General features: G+C 22.5%; 5 protein-coding genes across 5 annotated transcripts; 3 read left to right on the top strand and 2 right to left on the bottom strand.

The window, feature by feature from the left end:
* Positions 1–817: 817 nt before the first annotated feature.
* On the top strand, positions 818–1,975 carry PBANKA_1033200 (DNA damage-inducible protein 1, putative; the record flags this gene model as incomplete). Its single annotated transcript, XM_034565434.1, has 1 exon — positions 818–1,975. The coding sequence occupies one exon, from the start codon at positions 818–820 to the stop codon at positions 1,973–1,975; it is 1,158 nt and encodes a 385-aa protein (XP_034422131.1).
* Positions 1,976–3,151: 1,176 nt separating this feature from the next.
* On the bottom strand, positions 3,152–4,872 carry PBANKA_1033100 (conserved protein, unknown function; the record flags this gene model as incomplete). Its single annotated transcript, XM_034565433.1, has 4 exons — positions 3,152–3,555; positions 3,757–3,893; positions 4,214–4,451; positions 4,863–4,872. The coding sequence occupies 4 exons, from the start codon at positions 4,870–4,872 to the stop codon at positions 3,152–3,154; spliced, it is 789 nt and encodes a 262-aa protein (XP_034422130.1).
* A 3,044-nt stretch (positions 4,873–7,916) lies between these two features.
* On the top strand, positions 7,917–11,259 carry PBANKA_1033000 (conserved Plasmodium protein, unknown function; the record flags this gene model as incomplete). The annotated part of the gene is made up of 3 exons (XM_034565432.1): positions 7,917–7,967; positions 8,197–8,231; positions 8,322–11,259. The coding sequence occupies 3 exons, from the start codon at positions 7,917–7,919 to the stop codon at positions 11,257–11,259; spliced, it is 3,024 nt and encodes a 1,007-aa protein (XP_034422129.1).
* A 1,318-nt stretch (positions 11,260–12,577) lies between these two features.
* PBANKA_1032900 (conserved Plasmodium protein, unknown function) lies at positions 12,578–14,104 on the top strand (the record flags this gene model as incomplete). The annotated part of the gene is made up of 1 exon (XM_034565431.1): positions 12,578–14,104. One exon carries the CDS (start codon positions 12,578–12,580, stop codon positions 14,102–14,104), a length of 1,527 nt encoding a protein of 508 aa, XP_034422128.1.
* Positions 14,105–14,852: 748 nt separating this feature from the next.
* PBANKA_1032800 (conserved protein, unknown function) lies at positions 14,853–17,333 on the bottom strand (the record flags this gene model as incomplete). Its single annotated transcript, XM_034565429.1, has 2 exons — positions 14,853–14,922; positions 15,034–17,333. 2 exons carry the CDS (start codon positions 17,331–17,333, stop codon positions 14,853–14,855), a joined length of 2,370 nt encoding a protein of 789 aa, XP_034422127.1.
* Between the last annotated feature and the right edge of the window lie 662 nt (positions 17,334–17,995).

Below are 17,995 nucleotides of genomic sequence, written 5' to 3'. Positions count from 1 at the left end.
ATATACGATAATTTAAAATTGTATAATTGTTCAAATATTTTTTTTTCAATTTATGCAGAAAATATTTTATTACTAAAATGTATCCTTGTTTGTATTCCTATTTACTGTAAATATTTTAATACAAGGGACTCATGCGAAATAATATCTTCATATTTATTTTCCATTTTTTTTTATTTTATTTAAACAATTATTGTATATTTATATGCACATTCTTTTTGTTTTTTTATTGATTTGTTTTTTATCCCTTTTTATCAAATGCTAGTACACATGCCATTTTTTAAGTAAACATACATAACCATGGGTAATTAATGGTTTGGGATAGTGTATGGAAAAACTGCATTTTATTTATCCGTTTATTATTTTTTTCTTCTCTTTCTTCTTTTTATCATTTTTTTTTGCTTTCCCTTTCCATTGAAATTCATTTTATCATAAAGCCGATTTATCTTCATTAAAAAATGCACATACATATTTGGTCAAGAAATATATCATACATATTCAAAACATTTAAAAATTTTTAATTCATACAATTCCATACATGGTGAATTGTGCATTTTGAGTTTTTCTTTGTGTATTATTTTTTGCATGAGGTAAAGCATTATTGATTAGCTTTGCATTCTAAAGCTGTGAATATTTGGTCTCACAAACAAGCAATATATATGCATCATTTGGAATAATTTTTCACGTTAACTTAGTGCTAATATATACATAACTGCTTCCACAAAAATATTTATAGAGCTTCACTTTAGCATCCAAATAGATTAAACTTCCATAAAACGCAAATATCCTCCCTTCAAGAATATCACAAGATTTGACCAAAATGGTGTTCATAACAATATCTGATGATAATAATATAATAACGAGTCTAGATATGCATGAAGATACTGAAATGTTTACAATAATGAACATAATTGAAAATGATTTTTCTCTTAATATGAATATAAATGAATTAACGTATAATGGAAAGGTAGTAGATAAATCAGATACTTTAAAAAAATTGAACATGCATGAAGGTGATCTTTTATTTATCCGAAAAAAAATTAATCTTGATATGATACAAGAGGAATTAAATGCAAACAAGTTTGGAAATATTATGAACAATAGTGGTGTCACTAACACATCAGCTACTAATGTTAGTACATCCAATACAGGGAATATACTTCCAAGTAGTTTGAATAATTCGGGGCAAGGAAATAACGCTGCATTTAATGGGATCTTGGAACAGTTTCGTATTTTTCAAGAAATGGAATATATAAAAAAAGAAGCTGAAAAATTACTACAATTAAAAACAGATAAAACAAAGATGAGTATATTACAAATTCAAGATAAAAAATTATATGATGCTATAAATACTGAAAATTTAGAAGAAATCAAAAAAATAGTAAAAGAAAGATATGAAATAGAAAAAAAAGAAAAACAAAGAGAAAAAGAAATGTATGAAAAAGCATTAAAAGACCCATTATCCGAGGAATCACAAAAATATATATATGAACATATATATAAAAATCAAATAAATTCAAATCTTGCATTAGCACAGGAACATTTTCCTGAAGCATTTGGTTTAGTATACATGCTATATATACCTGTTGAAATAAATAAAAATGTTATACATGCATTTGTCGATTCAGGGGCACAAACAAGTATTATATCAAAAAGATGTGCAGAAAAATGTAACATTCTAAGATTAATGGATACACGATTTACTGGTATAGCTAAAGGAGTTGGAACAAAATCTATACTAGGAAAAATACACATGATTGATATTAAAATTGGAAATTATTTCTATGCTGTTGCATTAACTATAATAGATGATTATGATATCGATTTTATATTTGGCCTAGATTTATTAAAAAGACACCAATGTTCAATTGATTTGAAGAAAAACGCTTTAGTTATCGAAGATAATGAAATACCATTTTTGGCTGAAAAAGATATAATCAAACGATCATTTGAAAACATAAACTTAGACACACTATAGGGCCCATAAAAATATACTATCCGTTTCATAATACCTATGTAATATGCATTTCACGTTATTAATATAAATATCTATTCATATTAAAGGTTTTCCTTTATATATATTCTATAAAATATTATAGAAATTCTTATTATATTATAGAAAAACTTATGAGTTCATATATATATATATATATAGCATGTATACGATGTTACAATAATATGGGGTATCACTCTAATTATATTTCTAAACAGATCATCTGTTTATGCCTTTAAAGAAGATGCGCAGTTATTAATTCCTTTTTATCGCTTTATCACCTTTTTAGTTTACCATTTTTTATCGGATATTTTTTTAAGTTTTAATACAAAAATATTTTTTTCTTATATTTATAAAAACGCAATTAAAATTATTTTTAAAATAAATAAACATAGGAAACATCAGATATTTTACCATATCTATTGTTTTATTATTATCATTATTCCATATTTTCACAAAGCCCCTTTTTTTGTGTATGAGGGAAAATGCCATGTTCTTTGACAAAAAATGTGTATAAATTACTGTATAGACATATGTATAAATATAATAATAAATAAAAGTATTCGCATTATAGTTTTATATTATTATAAAATCGTATAAGAGCATTCAAATTACATTGTATATATACTTTGTTTCCCTTATCGTATTAACATGGATACATCTATTTCATGTTAGACCACAAAGATCATATATATACTAAATTAGTGCACATACTTATATGAAGGGATTTTCTTGTTCCAAGGATATGTCACTTTCCCCAAAAAGACAGTACCTTGATTTAAAAAATATTGTTTGAAATCTTTTACAATAATGTATGGTCACAAACTTAAGATAATAATAACCATAATAAATTAAATAAAATATTTAAAAAGAAAAAATACTTTTTTGTGACAACTTTTCACTTATGAATTTTAGTGTTAAAAAGGGAATAATAATGAAAAAAATTAAGTTAATAAAAATTTTTTCATAATATAAACAAAAACTTAATAGACCACAAAAAAATAAATAAAAAATATAAATAATGAAACAAAATAACTAAGCACATTGATCTTGCTCTTCCTATTATTTAATAACTGTATAATAATGGATGTAGAAGTAAATAACTATAAAAATGTCTATTATATATGTAAGCATGCACAACGATACTTGCATAAATATATTTTACAAGTATGTAACTGGACCGTTGATCCATTCTAAAAATTCTCTTTCGTTTATGGAACATTTTTGATGTTCATCTAAAGCATTAAATATAATAAATAAATCCAAAAAGTCAAAAAATATATATCCATTCGTATGATCTGAGCACATTCTATTAAATTCTTCAAATTGCATGCCATGATCTGGATCAGCTACACTATATTTTCTGTAGCAATCAATGTATGCTCCTTTAGAAACTAATTTGATTGTTTTTTTAAGTTTCTCTAATCTTAGCGATTTTCTAAGAGCAATTAAAAATCCTACTACTGCTACTGCTAATATGAAGCTGCTAGATAATATAACCCAAAAAGATCGGAAAAACGTTATTTTTTTTGAGTGAGGCCACAAATTAAGACAAGACATAGCGCCTAAGGAAATAAAATAATAATAAATATGCATATGATTATCTCAAGCTTTATATATATGTATGTATATGCACATGCAAATGAATACATAAATAGTTAGACGCAAAAATTTGTTAAGTCTACAAATGAAGATTTAATATAATTTGTCCCATATAAAATATTAAACATTTTCTTATATGATTCATTATTTCATTGATTATTTACCTAAAAAGAAAAACCATACTGCTTTCCCTGTCAACCTAGTTAAAAACTTGATATATTTTCTGATCATTATTCTATGCTTAGCAGCCCATCTTGGAGTGCCTGGAATATCTAAAATCATCATTATTAAACCCATGACTCTATAAATGACGTTCAGAAATTGAAAATAATATATGAATTCACAATATGTATATATATAGAGAGAGAGAGAGAAAAAAAAAGGAAGTAGGAAAAGCTTCATTTTGTCATACATACAGATAAAATTTAAGTATTCCATCCAATTCTCATAAAACAATTAAACATATTTGCCATTTTAAAGATAATTTTTAATTTTTCATAGTAAGCACACCATGGAAACAAATAATATACCCATATATAAAGTATAAACATCTATAATTGTGAAGTATGCATGCATATATATAGTATATGGGTATGTCTATCGCTTATTAAATTTACTTACATTAAAAATGTTGAAACTATAAAATTTGTAAAATAAAAATATCTCATTGATTCTAGTAATGATATGACTCCACAAAAAACAGTCATAACTCCCGAGGAAAAAAATAAAGTTTGATATCTTACATTTAATTTCATTAATGTATTTTCAATAGTTTCCCCCCCCTGTTCAACCTTCTCAGCTATATGCGCTCCATTTGTTTCATCTTCCTTTTCTTTACCGTTTAATAAACCTTGATATTCTATATAAAAAAATATATATCACAATTTATATAATAATGTCAAAGTAATTACCGTTAACATGAATATCTAAATAAATTTATAAAATGCCTGATATTTGTATTTCACCACAAATAATTGCGTGTATCATATGCATATATAACATATATAAATTTGATAGTATAAAATCTCTAAAATGCACACTTAAGGTTTTTCTTTCGCCACAAAACACACATTATCACATTTATGTGTGTATACGCGTATGTGTGCAGTTGTGTCATACGCGTTTGTGTATACCAATGAATATAATGTATATATATGTATGTATCTGCGTATATGCATCCCCCCCCATTATTGTTCATGTATAAGCAAAGACCATTTAAGCATTTATATATGTGTAAGCTCATTTATGAAATATTTATGTTTCGTTATACCTGAATCCATTTTGTTTTATATTTAATTAGGTATTTTATGTTTTCTTGAGTCTTTTATATGTATAATAAATATATTTATTTTTTATTTCAAGTTATTCTTGAATAGCAAAAAATAAATATGGGATTCGAATATTTGAAAAAAATTATTTGTGAAAATTTTCCAAAAAAAGGAAAAGAGAGGAAAAAATAATAAAAAGAAAAAAAAAACGAAATATGTAAAAAAAAATGCAAAAATAAATTTACTATAAAATAATATTATTGAGTGACAATTTTTTTTAATAAACAATTTTTACTTATGTAAATTAACTTTTTTATTTCTTCGTTTTTTTTTTCATACACCCTTTTCAGTTAATTTTTATTAATAAAAAAAGTGAATGAATATAAACACAAAAATAAAATAATATAAAATAGTGTAAAATAATGTAAAATAGCATAAAACAATAATGATAATAACAATAAAAGTAAAATAATAATAAAAAAGCAAATGAAACAAATCAATGATTAAATATGCATAAAAACATAAATATGTGTAAAGGTTTTATTTAATTTATTTTACTTTTTCTATTTTTTATAATTTTTTTACGTTATTTATTTCGACATAAAAGACCGTTACATTTGCATGAAAAAAAATGTGTATAACATTATGATAAAGAAACATTGCAATATGTGTATGAATATAGCATTCCCGTTATTTGTTTATTTACTAATTAAAACATGTGTATAAATTGTAATAAATAAAACAATAGAAAATCGTTTTTTTTGTTTTTACCACGTTATATATACTTGATAAAATCATATTTGTAAATTACATATGTAAATGAGAAATTTAAATGGTCATGTTGTATAATTAAATACACATTAGATATGTAGATATAGTTGGTTAGACATTTATCACATTATTGTTAACTCTATGAAAATCATATAATCCATAAATTTAATTTATTTTTTTTTAAGGGAATTTTATTTAAAAACAAAATACATTAAAATTGTCTATACGCATTTACAATATGATAAATTTTACATTTTTCACCTTCGAATGTTAAATATCAATATACAAATTAAAAAATCTATATAAAGTAATACAGTACATAAAAAACAAACATGAAATCAATGAAATGAAATATACTCATGCATCCATTCGAATGCTAATAAAGTGCATTAATTTTTAAAATAAAATTCGTACACCTTCATGAAGTTACAGTGATATTTGTCTAAATTTATGGTACGCTAAATATAACATTCTAAGAAAATAAAATAAATATATTTTAGCAAATATATGTAACAAATACATATTTCTACAAACATCTATAATTCGAACAAATTTATATTTTAAAATATATTCTATATTAATATCAACTAAGAATATTCGTAATTCATTTTAAAAATATAGATAACGAAAACAATAAAAAGATAGGCAATAAAAAAAACAAATAAATTTCCCCTTTTTCGTATTATACCATAGATTATTATATATATCCTCCAAATTGGATTAATTCAAATGATAGAATAATCATGTATATATATATAGTATTTATTCGAATATGTATAATCTTCTTTTGGCGGTATTGTAAAACATAATGAATATATATATAGACAAATATATTATTTCTATGAGAATGAATATAGATAATAACATACATTACACTTAATATGCTCTAATAACAGTTCCAATTATCTAACCAAAAATATTGTAAATATTCCCATTTGTTTGTTTTAAATTAATGTTTTTTTTTGCACACATTTTATAGTAACATAGAAAAAAATTAGTTCAAATATTTGTTAAAAAAAGGGACGATATATATACACACAAATTTTAAATTCACACAATATTATTATCAACTTAAACATAATTATATTCCTTCATATTCTGGTTAAGACAAGTAAACAACATATATTAACCATCCGCCTTCAGTTGGCTTATTAATTTACCTTTGTTTTTTAAAATAATAGATTTATTCAACTTTTTTATAAAAATGCGGAAAATGAAATAAAGACATATATACTGTCATTTAATGCTTTTTTAGTAAAAAATATATAATCACTCCTATTTCCTACGACATCACTTGTACATCATCACAATATATATATCAATGAAGACATTAAAAAACATATTCCAAAAATTTATGTATATATAATTATTTAAAATGTTTTTATTTTCTTAATTTTATTTTGGAAAAAAAAAATAATTTTTATAACATAAAACAAAATTATAAGCTAAAATAAATATGTGGATAAATAATTATATTTACCATATTAAGGGGATTCCACGCATCAATAATTTGTTCATTTTTTAATTTTTTGTTGGTAGCATATATAAATATAGCTTCAAACATAAAATGATAATATATATATTCATTGTACATTTTTAAAAAATAATTTATTCATATTTTTCGTTCGGTAAATTTACACGATAAATAAAAAATGTAGTAGCCAAATGACCATGCAAAATTTTGCTACTAAATTTTTTTTAATTATGATAACTAAGTATACACAAATGTATATATAATTCAATATAAAAAATAATTAAAATACAAATGTGTGTATAAAAGAAAAGAACAAATGAAAAAATTTTAATTAATTATATCTTCAAATTTATATTATTTTAATAATATTTTTCATTTAAATATTACAAAAAATATTTTTTTTAATTTATTACATAATATTATTTATCTGAACAATTTTATTTCCCTATCAACAAAATTTTCACAAATGTGCCATTTTATAAATATGCGCATAGCGTAATTCTGTGTATATTTTTTCTCGTTGTAGAATCTTTAATTTCTACAATATTTTTCTGGGCTTATGCCAAAATATGAACATATTTAATTTGGATTATTTTGAAATATCATAAACTAAATATATAACAAGTATAAAATAAGTATATATGCGTATATATGCATATATAATTTATACAGATACACTATTTATTTTCTCATCAAAAAATATAGAACATATAAACAAAATGGAAACACATCCTTAATATGTTCACCTGTATTTTTTTAACTTGTTATAAAGAAATAGTATGTACATATATTTACTTTAAGTGCGAAAATAATGAAAAATGACAACATAATTCACAAGAATAACACATGGGTCTTAAATAATGTAAGCTATTTTTTAATTCTAACGTGGGGAAACTAAATTTATTTTTCTATATTTTATTTATTTGCATTAATATTTTTTATCAATTCCCTTTTTTCGTAATTATAAGTCGTATCATTCACAATATTGTTATATAAATAATCATGCATATTTATGTATATATGGTTGTATATTTGAGTTCATTACCACAACATAAATATCCACATTATTTTTAATAATTTTATTTGCTTAGAACAAGCAAAACAATGGTGTCACTAAAAAAAAAAGGTGCTTATCAAATAAAAAATAACAATATGAAAAACAATTAATAAATTGTTATATAAACACACTTATATTTTCATTACCCTCTTTTTTCAGCCGTATCGAATATTTAACATTATTAGGGAAAGAATCATATTTTAATAACGAAAATAACTCTCAAAAAGACAAAGGAAAGGAAGCAATTGACATGTATATTTACACAAGTCATGGCGTAGAAAAGGTTTCTATAAATACAGTCTCAAATGATAAAAAAAATGAAACAAACAAAAGCAATAGATATCAATATTTAAAAGAAAAAATAAATAGTGTTGTAAAGTACCAAGAAAAATTAAAAAATGAGCAAATTGAAGAACAATATAATTTAGTAAATCACGAAGAAAATGATGTTAATAATATTTTCGTTTTTGATAGAAATAAAAACGAAATTAATATAATAAGTGCCAATGAAACCTCAAAAATGAATAATCAAAATGAGATTGATGATGCTACTCCAATTATTTTAGCTAATTGTAAAAATATATCTGAGATTAATTCTTCTCAAAAAGTCTCCTTCCTAAGTTGCGACAACAAGAATGAGGAAAATGGACACAGTAACAAAAGTAAAATGAATATATTTTATGATATACCCTCTGAGAAAAATAATAATATTGATAAAATAATAGAAGAAGTTTTTCAATCAGGAGAAATAATTTCCAAAACATATACAAAGCATAAGAACGAATTTAAAACAAATAATATTTATGTGAATAGGCAGCCATATATCGAAAGCATTGATAAAGATGAATGCTCACAAGAAAACAATGGAATGCATAAAAAATATAAAAATCAGCAAAATTCAAATCTATTAATCGACTTAATTCAAAAGCAATATGCGGATGCGCAAGTTAATAAGGAACCTATTGAATTGGTATCTATAAATAATAAAGAAAATAATAAAATGAAAATGGGTAACGATAATGAAAGTTTCGAAGATGGTCCAAGCGATAATTGTAATAATAGGGGTACATATTACGGAACCACTTCAAAAAGTAAACAAAGCCATAATTATGAAAATAATTTTAATGTACATAAAGAAATGAATTCTATTAACAATAAAATAGAAAATTTGAATAAAATAATTGAAGAAATAAATAATAAAAAACATATGAAAATAAATATATTAAACAATAAAATAAGTTTTTTGAACATTCAAATGTGTGAAAATCAAACTAATAATATAAATAACGAAATAAATATTTTAAATAGTAAAATTTATAGCTTATATAATGAAAAAATTAATAAAATATATGAACAAATAGCACAAAATATTCGCAACCTAAATAAACAAATAACCAAGGTTACAACAAATGGTGAATATAATGAACTGATTAAAAGTTTTAATAGTAAGATACGTAATCAAACAAATAACATAAAAATGAAAATTAGACATTTAGAAGATCAAGTAGATAATTATTTGCTTATGCAGAAAAGCGATAATTTATTTAATAAAATAAATGATTACATAAACAATCTAAATAACCAAATAGGAACCTTTATCTTAAAAAATCCATTTTTACATCATAATGAAAATATAAATAAAAATTATAATGATAATAATAATGGAACGAAAGAAATAATAAATGTTGAATTGCATAATTATAGAGACATACAAAGCACCGATATTTCGAGTAAAAAAAATATCTTTATACACAAATGTAATGATATAAAATATGACCATAAAAAAAAACGTAAGGTAAATGAAAATAATCAGATATATGATGATGACAATAATGGTAAACAAAGTTTATCAATACAAAAATGCATTAACGAATATAAGCACATTGAAAATAATAATAGTACATATAAAAAACATACTATACAAAATGCACGCTCTGTATATTCGGATAAAAATAAGAACAATGATTATAATAAATTATATAACGATGAAAAATTTTTGTATTTAAAAAATAAATTGATTGAATTAAAAACATCAAAAATGAAACAAAAGTTACTGAATATTAAAAATAGTGTAAATAAACAAGAAAATATGAATATTGTAGAAAAGGAAGACGCTTTAGATTATATAAGCAATGCAAATAAAAACGAATGTGTAGTACAAATAAGAAATAACAAACAATTTAGTTACATTAACACAGATAATAATTTAAAACACTTTGATTCTCAAAATGACGGCAATAATAATAGAATTAGTAACCATAAAAGTAGTAATACTAGCGATAGTAACAAGATTGAAGAGGGTGGCATAAATTGTGGAGTTCAATGCTCTCAAAATATATCAACTCAAGTTCCATATGAAAAATGTCATAATTATCAAGAATATAGTAAACAACATAAAGATATACAAAATCATAATATATATAACTATGTGTCTAATAACGAAAAAAAACCTCATGATATTATGTCTATGTTTAAAAAAATCCTACATAAAAGTGGTAAACATAAAACCCATGAAATTTGCACCAACGAAAAACCTGTTGAAGAAAATGAAATTAAGATGGACGCATCTGACGGAACCCCCGAACTAAATAATTTACAACAAAATTATAATTTTCGCGCAAATGAAAATCCAGATGTAAATATTATTCCACCTCAACTTAATACTAGTAACAATTTCGAAAAAAATATTCAAAATGGATATATCGAAAAAAATTGCGATAGTACCAGCAATTGGAGTCTTGGGTATATTATTCCAACTGTTTCCACCCCAAGCAATAATAACAATGGAAATAGTGAAAATTTCAATTTAAGTAGTGGCTATCCAAAACAAACAATGGTAGCAAATACCTTTACTCTGGATCAAATTTACAAATATACTGGTAATTATCATAATGACACCAATACACAATATAAACGAAACGATGATCAAATCGTTTTAGATGAAACTAATAAGGAGAATCATGGAAATCGCGGTTTGAATTCAAACAAAGAAACCATTAAAAATAATTTGAAACATAAATATAATATTATAAAGTCTGAAAAGACAGCACATAATAAATATATTTATTATAACTATAATAATAATGCATATCGTTGATCTTTCTTTATCATTATAGGAACTACTAGTAATGAAGAAGAACTAAATACGCAAGTAATTATACTCTAAAAATAAAATATGCATGTTGCATTTTAATTAACCTATATTCTATATATGCCTTATTCAGAAAATTCGCCATTTTAAGTTAGGACAATTTAGAAAATGGAATTAAGAAAGACTTTAAAGTAAGAGAGAATATATTTATATAAAAAAAGTCGGTAAATAAAAAAATAAGACAAAAAAATAAACGTATGATATTATTTTTTTAAATATTTGAAATAATTGAAAACTATAACTTAGGTGGATCGAAGTATATCGTCATTGTTTTTTCCTCGTCTAAATTCATTCAAATAATTAAAAACATATTTTTATTCCCATTCTTTTAACGTTTTATTGTTTTCGTCATTTATTTTCGTTTATCCCCCCTTTTTGAGTTTTTTTTGGATTATGTTTTTTTATGAAAATTTCTCCTAATACTATCTTTATTTCATCCCTCTCTATTATTTAATTTATTTTTACATTAAATATTTGTAATGCTTTATATATGTGATTATACATATATTTTTTTAATATTTATTTTATATTTTGCCATGTATAACTAATATTTGATGGGTACTATTTTTGGTTGGCATGTTCAATAAAATCATATAAATTATATATGCATTGTTTAAAAAAAATAAATTAATTTTTTATAAATTATTCAATCAACATTTAGTAAAGTATATATTTTTTTAGTACGAATTTTATCTAGTTAAAATTTTTTGCACTCGGCTAATGAATAAATCGAAAACTCGAAGAACACTTGTTATTTCCACATTTGTATTATAATTTTTTATCCCATATAACTTTTTATATAATACACTTTTTTATTCCGTATAATTTTGGTTTCATATAAATTGTTATTTGGCATTTTTTAAATTTTGCATAACTTTAAATTGGCTTAGTAATAATATATATATTTGCTTATTGATAAGTTAATTTTATGCAATGTTTGATTAATGCTCGATAAAAATTTATAATAATGTGGTTAGTATTATCACAATTATTTTTGCATATTTTATATATTTTTAATTATAACAAAATTTTGAAATATTTTGGGGTCCCATTATAAAACAGAATGAAAATTACAATAAAATGGTGGTGCTCCATATTAAAAGAAAATGATCGCTAAATAAATCTTTTGAAGACTCATATTTCGGTATGTTTTCAATATAATTTTAGTCAATAAAACTATATAATTTATTAATTTGTAACTAAATATTTTGTTAATTTATTATTACTACCATATAATTGCATGTATAAATAGTAGAAAAACAAAATGATAGTAGTAGCCATTTTTGCGATTTTTTCTATATTGTTTATATTTAGTGGGGTATTTGAATATATACATAGGAGGAATTCACGAAGGACGCAATATATAAACTCAAAAAGGGTCAAAAATAAGAAACTTGGAAATATCGTTTTGCATGGACATATGCTAAAGGATTCTTTTGCATCAACATTAAATAATTTCTTTTGTAAATTAAAAATAATAAATAATGTTTTCCTAAGATATGTATCATATAATGAATCAGAGCTAGTTAAAAATAATTCTAAAGAAACTAAAAACGGTGATATTCCACAAGAAAAAAATTATGAAAATGCTAAAGTAAAAACTATTTATTTTATTAGACATGCAGAGTCTGTATGGAACAGTGTTATAAATAAAAAAATATCAGCACAAATGATTATTGATTTAGGTTTATTATTAATGTATGAACTATGTCTTTTATTTGATAAAAAAACACTATTAGTCGATTCTCCTTTAAGTAACGCTGGAGTTATGCAATCAATAGAATTATTAAACTTTTTGAATCAGGGTCAAAATGGAATTAATCAGGAATCTCTAATTTGCTATAGAGAGCCATGCAATAATACCAAGGAGGATGATTTAAAAAATAAAAGTGAGAAAAGCATGGAACTTATTAGAAAAGGTTCTATAAAAAATCTTTATAAGAAAACAAGAAGAAAAAAAAAAACTGATAATGATACATCAAATGGCAAAGGGGAAAAAAAAAAAAATGATGTAAACCAAACATTAGACAATGAATATTTTAAATTCTTAATTGAAAACATAAATAACAATAATAAATCAGACGATGCTATGAGCATTCAAAATTTTGATAATGAAAATAATAACGGCGAAAATGATGATAGCGATATGTATACTGAAATAAGTAATGATGAAAAGAAATATGATCCTGATGCAATAATAAATTTGAGTATAGAAGATCATATAAAAATTATTAATAATACTTCAAAATATGAAAGTTCTATATTATGCTCTGATTTAAGAAGAACTATTTCTACTTGTTTTATTTCGTTATACAATAGAATTAATACAAGTAAGGATAGTGTTAGTGTTTTAAATTCATTACAAGAAATTAGCAGAAATCCTGATTGCATTCCACTATTTTCATATTATGATAATAAATATATTAAATCGGAAGTTGAAAGCGTTTTTTATAAAAAAGTTGGAAAATTACTTAAAACTAAAATACATTTGAGGAATAAAAAATCAAAAAATAAGTTTGTTGATACGCTAGACTATATATTTTCCAAAGACAATGATATTTTTATCGTATTTGGTCATAGTAATTGGTTTAAAATATTCTTTAATAATTTTTTGAGGTCACCTCATATATCTAAAACAAATAAAATTAAAAATTCTGGAATAGTAGTATTCAATATGATTAAATCGGATCATAACGGTACTCCGTATTATGAAATCCAAGAAAATAGCATTAGATCAATATACAAAGGATTTGAAGGAAGTGAAAATGAAGAATTACAAAAAGCGAGCTAAATTAAAAAAAAAAATTAATTATAGTATCCTAACCGATATGTATCCGCATATTATTAGTTAATTATTAATATTTTGTTTTTATGTTTAAGGTTGCACAATACTATAAATATTTGCAAATATATTCATTCCATATTTGCATTTTACATTGTTTTACATATTTAAAGATCATATGGTCTTCAATTTTTTTTTAAAACATTATTAGTCTATATGTGCTATATTAGCTATATTATTATTCATTTTTACTATACATGAAATAATAATAATGAAAACTAAAAAAATTTATGATTTTCTTTTAAATATTATTTAGTATTAATCATTAAAAAATAAATGATAAAAAGCAACATTAAGGTATTATATAACTCTTTTAAGTTTATACAAAGATATTAATTTGTAAATTAAAATGAGTTAAACTAGCCAGAATGTATGCCCAATGTAATAAAACATTTATATAATAATATAATGCAACAAATAGGTATAAGACGCTTTCAATATCCGACAGCTCAAATAAGAGAGCGACCCAAAACTAATACGGAAAAAACAAAAAATTAAAATATTAACAAATATTAAAAAAATATAAAAATATGAACTAAGTCTGCATAATTAAACAACATCACTAAGAATAATAGCTATAACAAAATCGTCGCTTTATTTTTATTCCACAATTGGAATATATATTAAAGTGAAAACATATATATAAATATATACTCGTTTTGTGCAGTAGTTTAGCACTATATTAACTTGGTTTTTTTTAAAGTAATTTTTTCAATTCAAAAATCATGTTTTTAATGGCCACTAATGAATTTTGGTCTAATTCGTACCTACATAGAAAGAAAAATGAAATAATTGAGTTACATGAACATACAAATTTTACTTGAATGGCAATTGGCTGCTTTTTAACGGATATAGGGGAATATAATATTTGAAAATACCTGTTCATATTGATTATATAAGTTGACTTTTTTAAAAAATAATAATGTGAAATTTTATGCTTGTAAAATAATTGTAGAATCGCAAAAAAGGTTGATGTGTTAATCGAAAATATTTGTTCACACAGTTGCTTTAATAATAAATTAAAAAATGTGTTTGTTGTGTTCAAACAATTAAAATAATCTAATGTTTTGAAAATATATAAAATATTTGAAGGAGTAAATTTTAATTGTTTATCCATTATTTTATTTTCTACTATAGTTTTGATTTCATTAAAATAAGGAATCGAGCTTTCATTATCCAATATTGTGCATAAATAAATAAAATTGGATAAATGTTTTTCACTCAAATAATAATTAAAAAATATATCTTGGGAATTTTGAAATGTTTTTTTAATTTGTTCATTGGTTATACCAAATTTTTCATTTATAAATTTAAATTGAGTATTATATAGATTAAGATCAATTAAATATTTATCTGATAAATAACTAATTTCTTTTGTTTTTTCGCTATATATAAAATTTATATCATTTTTTATGTTCTTTTTATCATTACTTACATTTTTATAATATTCTTCTATTAACGTTGAATTTTCATTTATAGTATACTCACTATCATGTATATTTATATTTTTATAAATACTCAAATATATTAAACTAATATCTTTTATAGAGTTTATTAATTCATTTTCTTTTATATAATTATCAGTAAATATTTTCGCAAAATACGATAATAAATAAATCGGCATTTTATAAATGTGCTTATTTATCTCTTTTATAATATTCATTTTTAAATCAACGACTTTGTCATTTTCTAATTTTGTTTCGCACAAACCTTTAAATATTAAATATATTTGATATGCGTTAAAATTACTAATATTATACTTTATCTTACCATACAAAAAATTATTAAATAGATTAAATGAATAACTTAATTTTATATCGCCACCATTATTATCACACGTGTTCTTAATTTCTGTTTCTGTAACATGATTATTGCTAGTTGTAATTCCATTCTTTCTCCTTCCGTCAAATTTACCTTTTAGATCAAAACTGGACCCTGTGTGTGTATTATTTTGCTTATTCATATCTACTGACTTTAAAAATGAATTTGCTATTAAACTAATATTCTCTAGTGAAGTAGCATTTATATTATTCAATAAATTATTATAAATTATATTTTTCTTCAATATATTATTTTTCATTGAATAAAATAAAATAGATATATAATCATTATCTAGTAAATAACAATCACTTTCTATTTTTTTATATATATGATTCCATTGCAGATCTATTTTATTTTTAAAAATACAAAATGTGTAACATAAAATAGATATATGCTTTATATTTAACTTTTCAATACTATTATTTAAATAATTTAATAATTTATTTACTACACTAATATTTTTTTCTTGGAAAAATATATTTATCCTATTTAGCATGCAATAAACTAATAAAGTCGAGCACATGCTATCAATCTCACCCAAATATAAATCATACTTATTAAATGTTTTTGATATGCTATCAAATAATATATATGTGTTATTTATATTTTTTTGAATATTTGAATATTCCAATTTCTTTGTACTATTAGAATTATTGTCTCGAAAAGGGTAAAATGAATTAATTATAGATAGAACACTATTAATATCAATATCATTTCTGTTTAAAATAAGCAAAGAACTGTGTTCGATAGTTTTATTATATATTTCATCATTATAAAAATTGTTATTATTATTCATTGCATATAATATATTTGCGCAACATTTCAAATTTAAAGAATATAAATAAGATGATATATTACCAAGCATTGTAAGAAAAAAATAATGACTATAATATTCAGATTGTGATGAGTATTTAAAAATGTAACTTATCAAATTCCCATTTATTTTATGCGCTATCTTTGTACACCTATTTAATAAGCTACTCCATATATAGCTTTCACATATATTTTCTTTTATGCATTTATTCATAATTATACATAATGTTATTGGATCCATTTGTTCAATATATAGACTGCCACCTAATTTATTATGTAATGATATATTTGGATATCCAAAAAAGTTTAAACTATTTTTTTCATTAATCATATCTTGATTCCCATTTTCAACGGAAAATTGTTTATCTACATGCTTTTGTTTCCAATATTCACCTTTAACGTTGATTTTATGCATATTAAAACTTTCTGCTAATGGCCTTCTTGTTTTATATTTGTCATTTTGTTTGCTCCATTTTCTTTTGTTCGGGGGGTTATAATATCGTTTGTTAAAGTAAAGAAAAAAACAGTTAGCGTTTGTTTTCATCTAATATTGATTTGTTGAAATAATACAAAAAATGTTTATCCATGTAAAAAACAGTTATATTCAACGATTAAAAGATTTACAATTATTGTAGCACACAAACAAAAGATAAAGGATTGTATGAGCCCAGTATATATTGATATGTAATATCATATAGCATATTTATAAACTGAAAACTATATACCCATGTGTATATTTTGCACACACTAATGATATCGAACTATATTGCTATGCAACATTATATATACATATATATCTTCAATATGCATATTTTTGAATTACTTTAGATAATAAATTATTTAATAATATTTTAAAATTTGTAATAGTCATTAAAAAGATGAGCCTTACAAAATTTCATTCGTTAAAACGATTTGGCTTTACATATAATGAATCGTCTCAAAAATATTCTTAAACAAATGCAGCACAATCGATATATATTTATATACCGCTAATTCTTTTCTATTATTATTTAATTTTTTTTTTCATTAATATATGTGCATGTGTAATAAATGATAATTTTAAATATATAGAGCTAAAAATGGTATATGCGTACATATAATATATATCTATATTTATTATGCTTATTGTATATATATAATATCGTTGTTAATATGGAAAGCATATTAAGATATAAATTTTAATTTTCAAAGCATATATTAAAAAAA

Source organism: Plasmodium berghei (assembly GCF_900002375.2).
Source record: "Plasmodium berghei ANKA genome assembly, chromosome: 10".
NCBI classification, from domain to species: Eukaryota; Apicomplexa; class Aconoidasida; order Haemosporida; family Plasmodiidae; genus Plasmodium; species Plasmodium berghei.
Note: the sequence above shows the minus strand (reverse complement) of the source record. Positions and strands in the feature narration are given on the sequence as shown.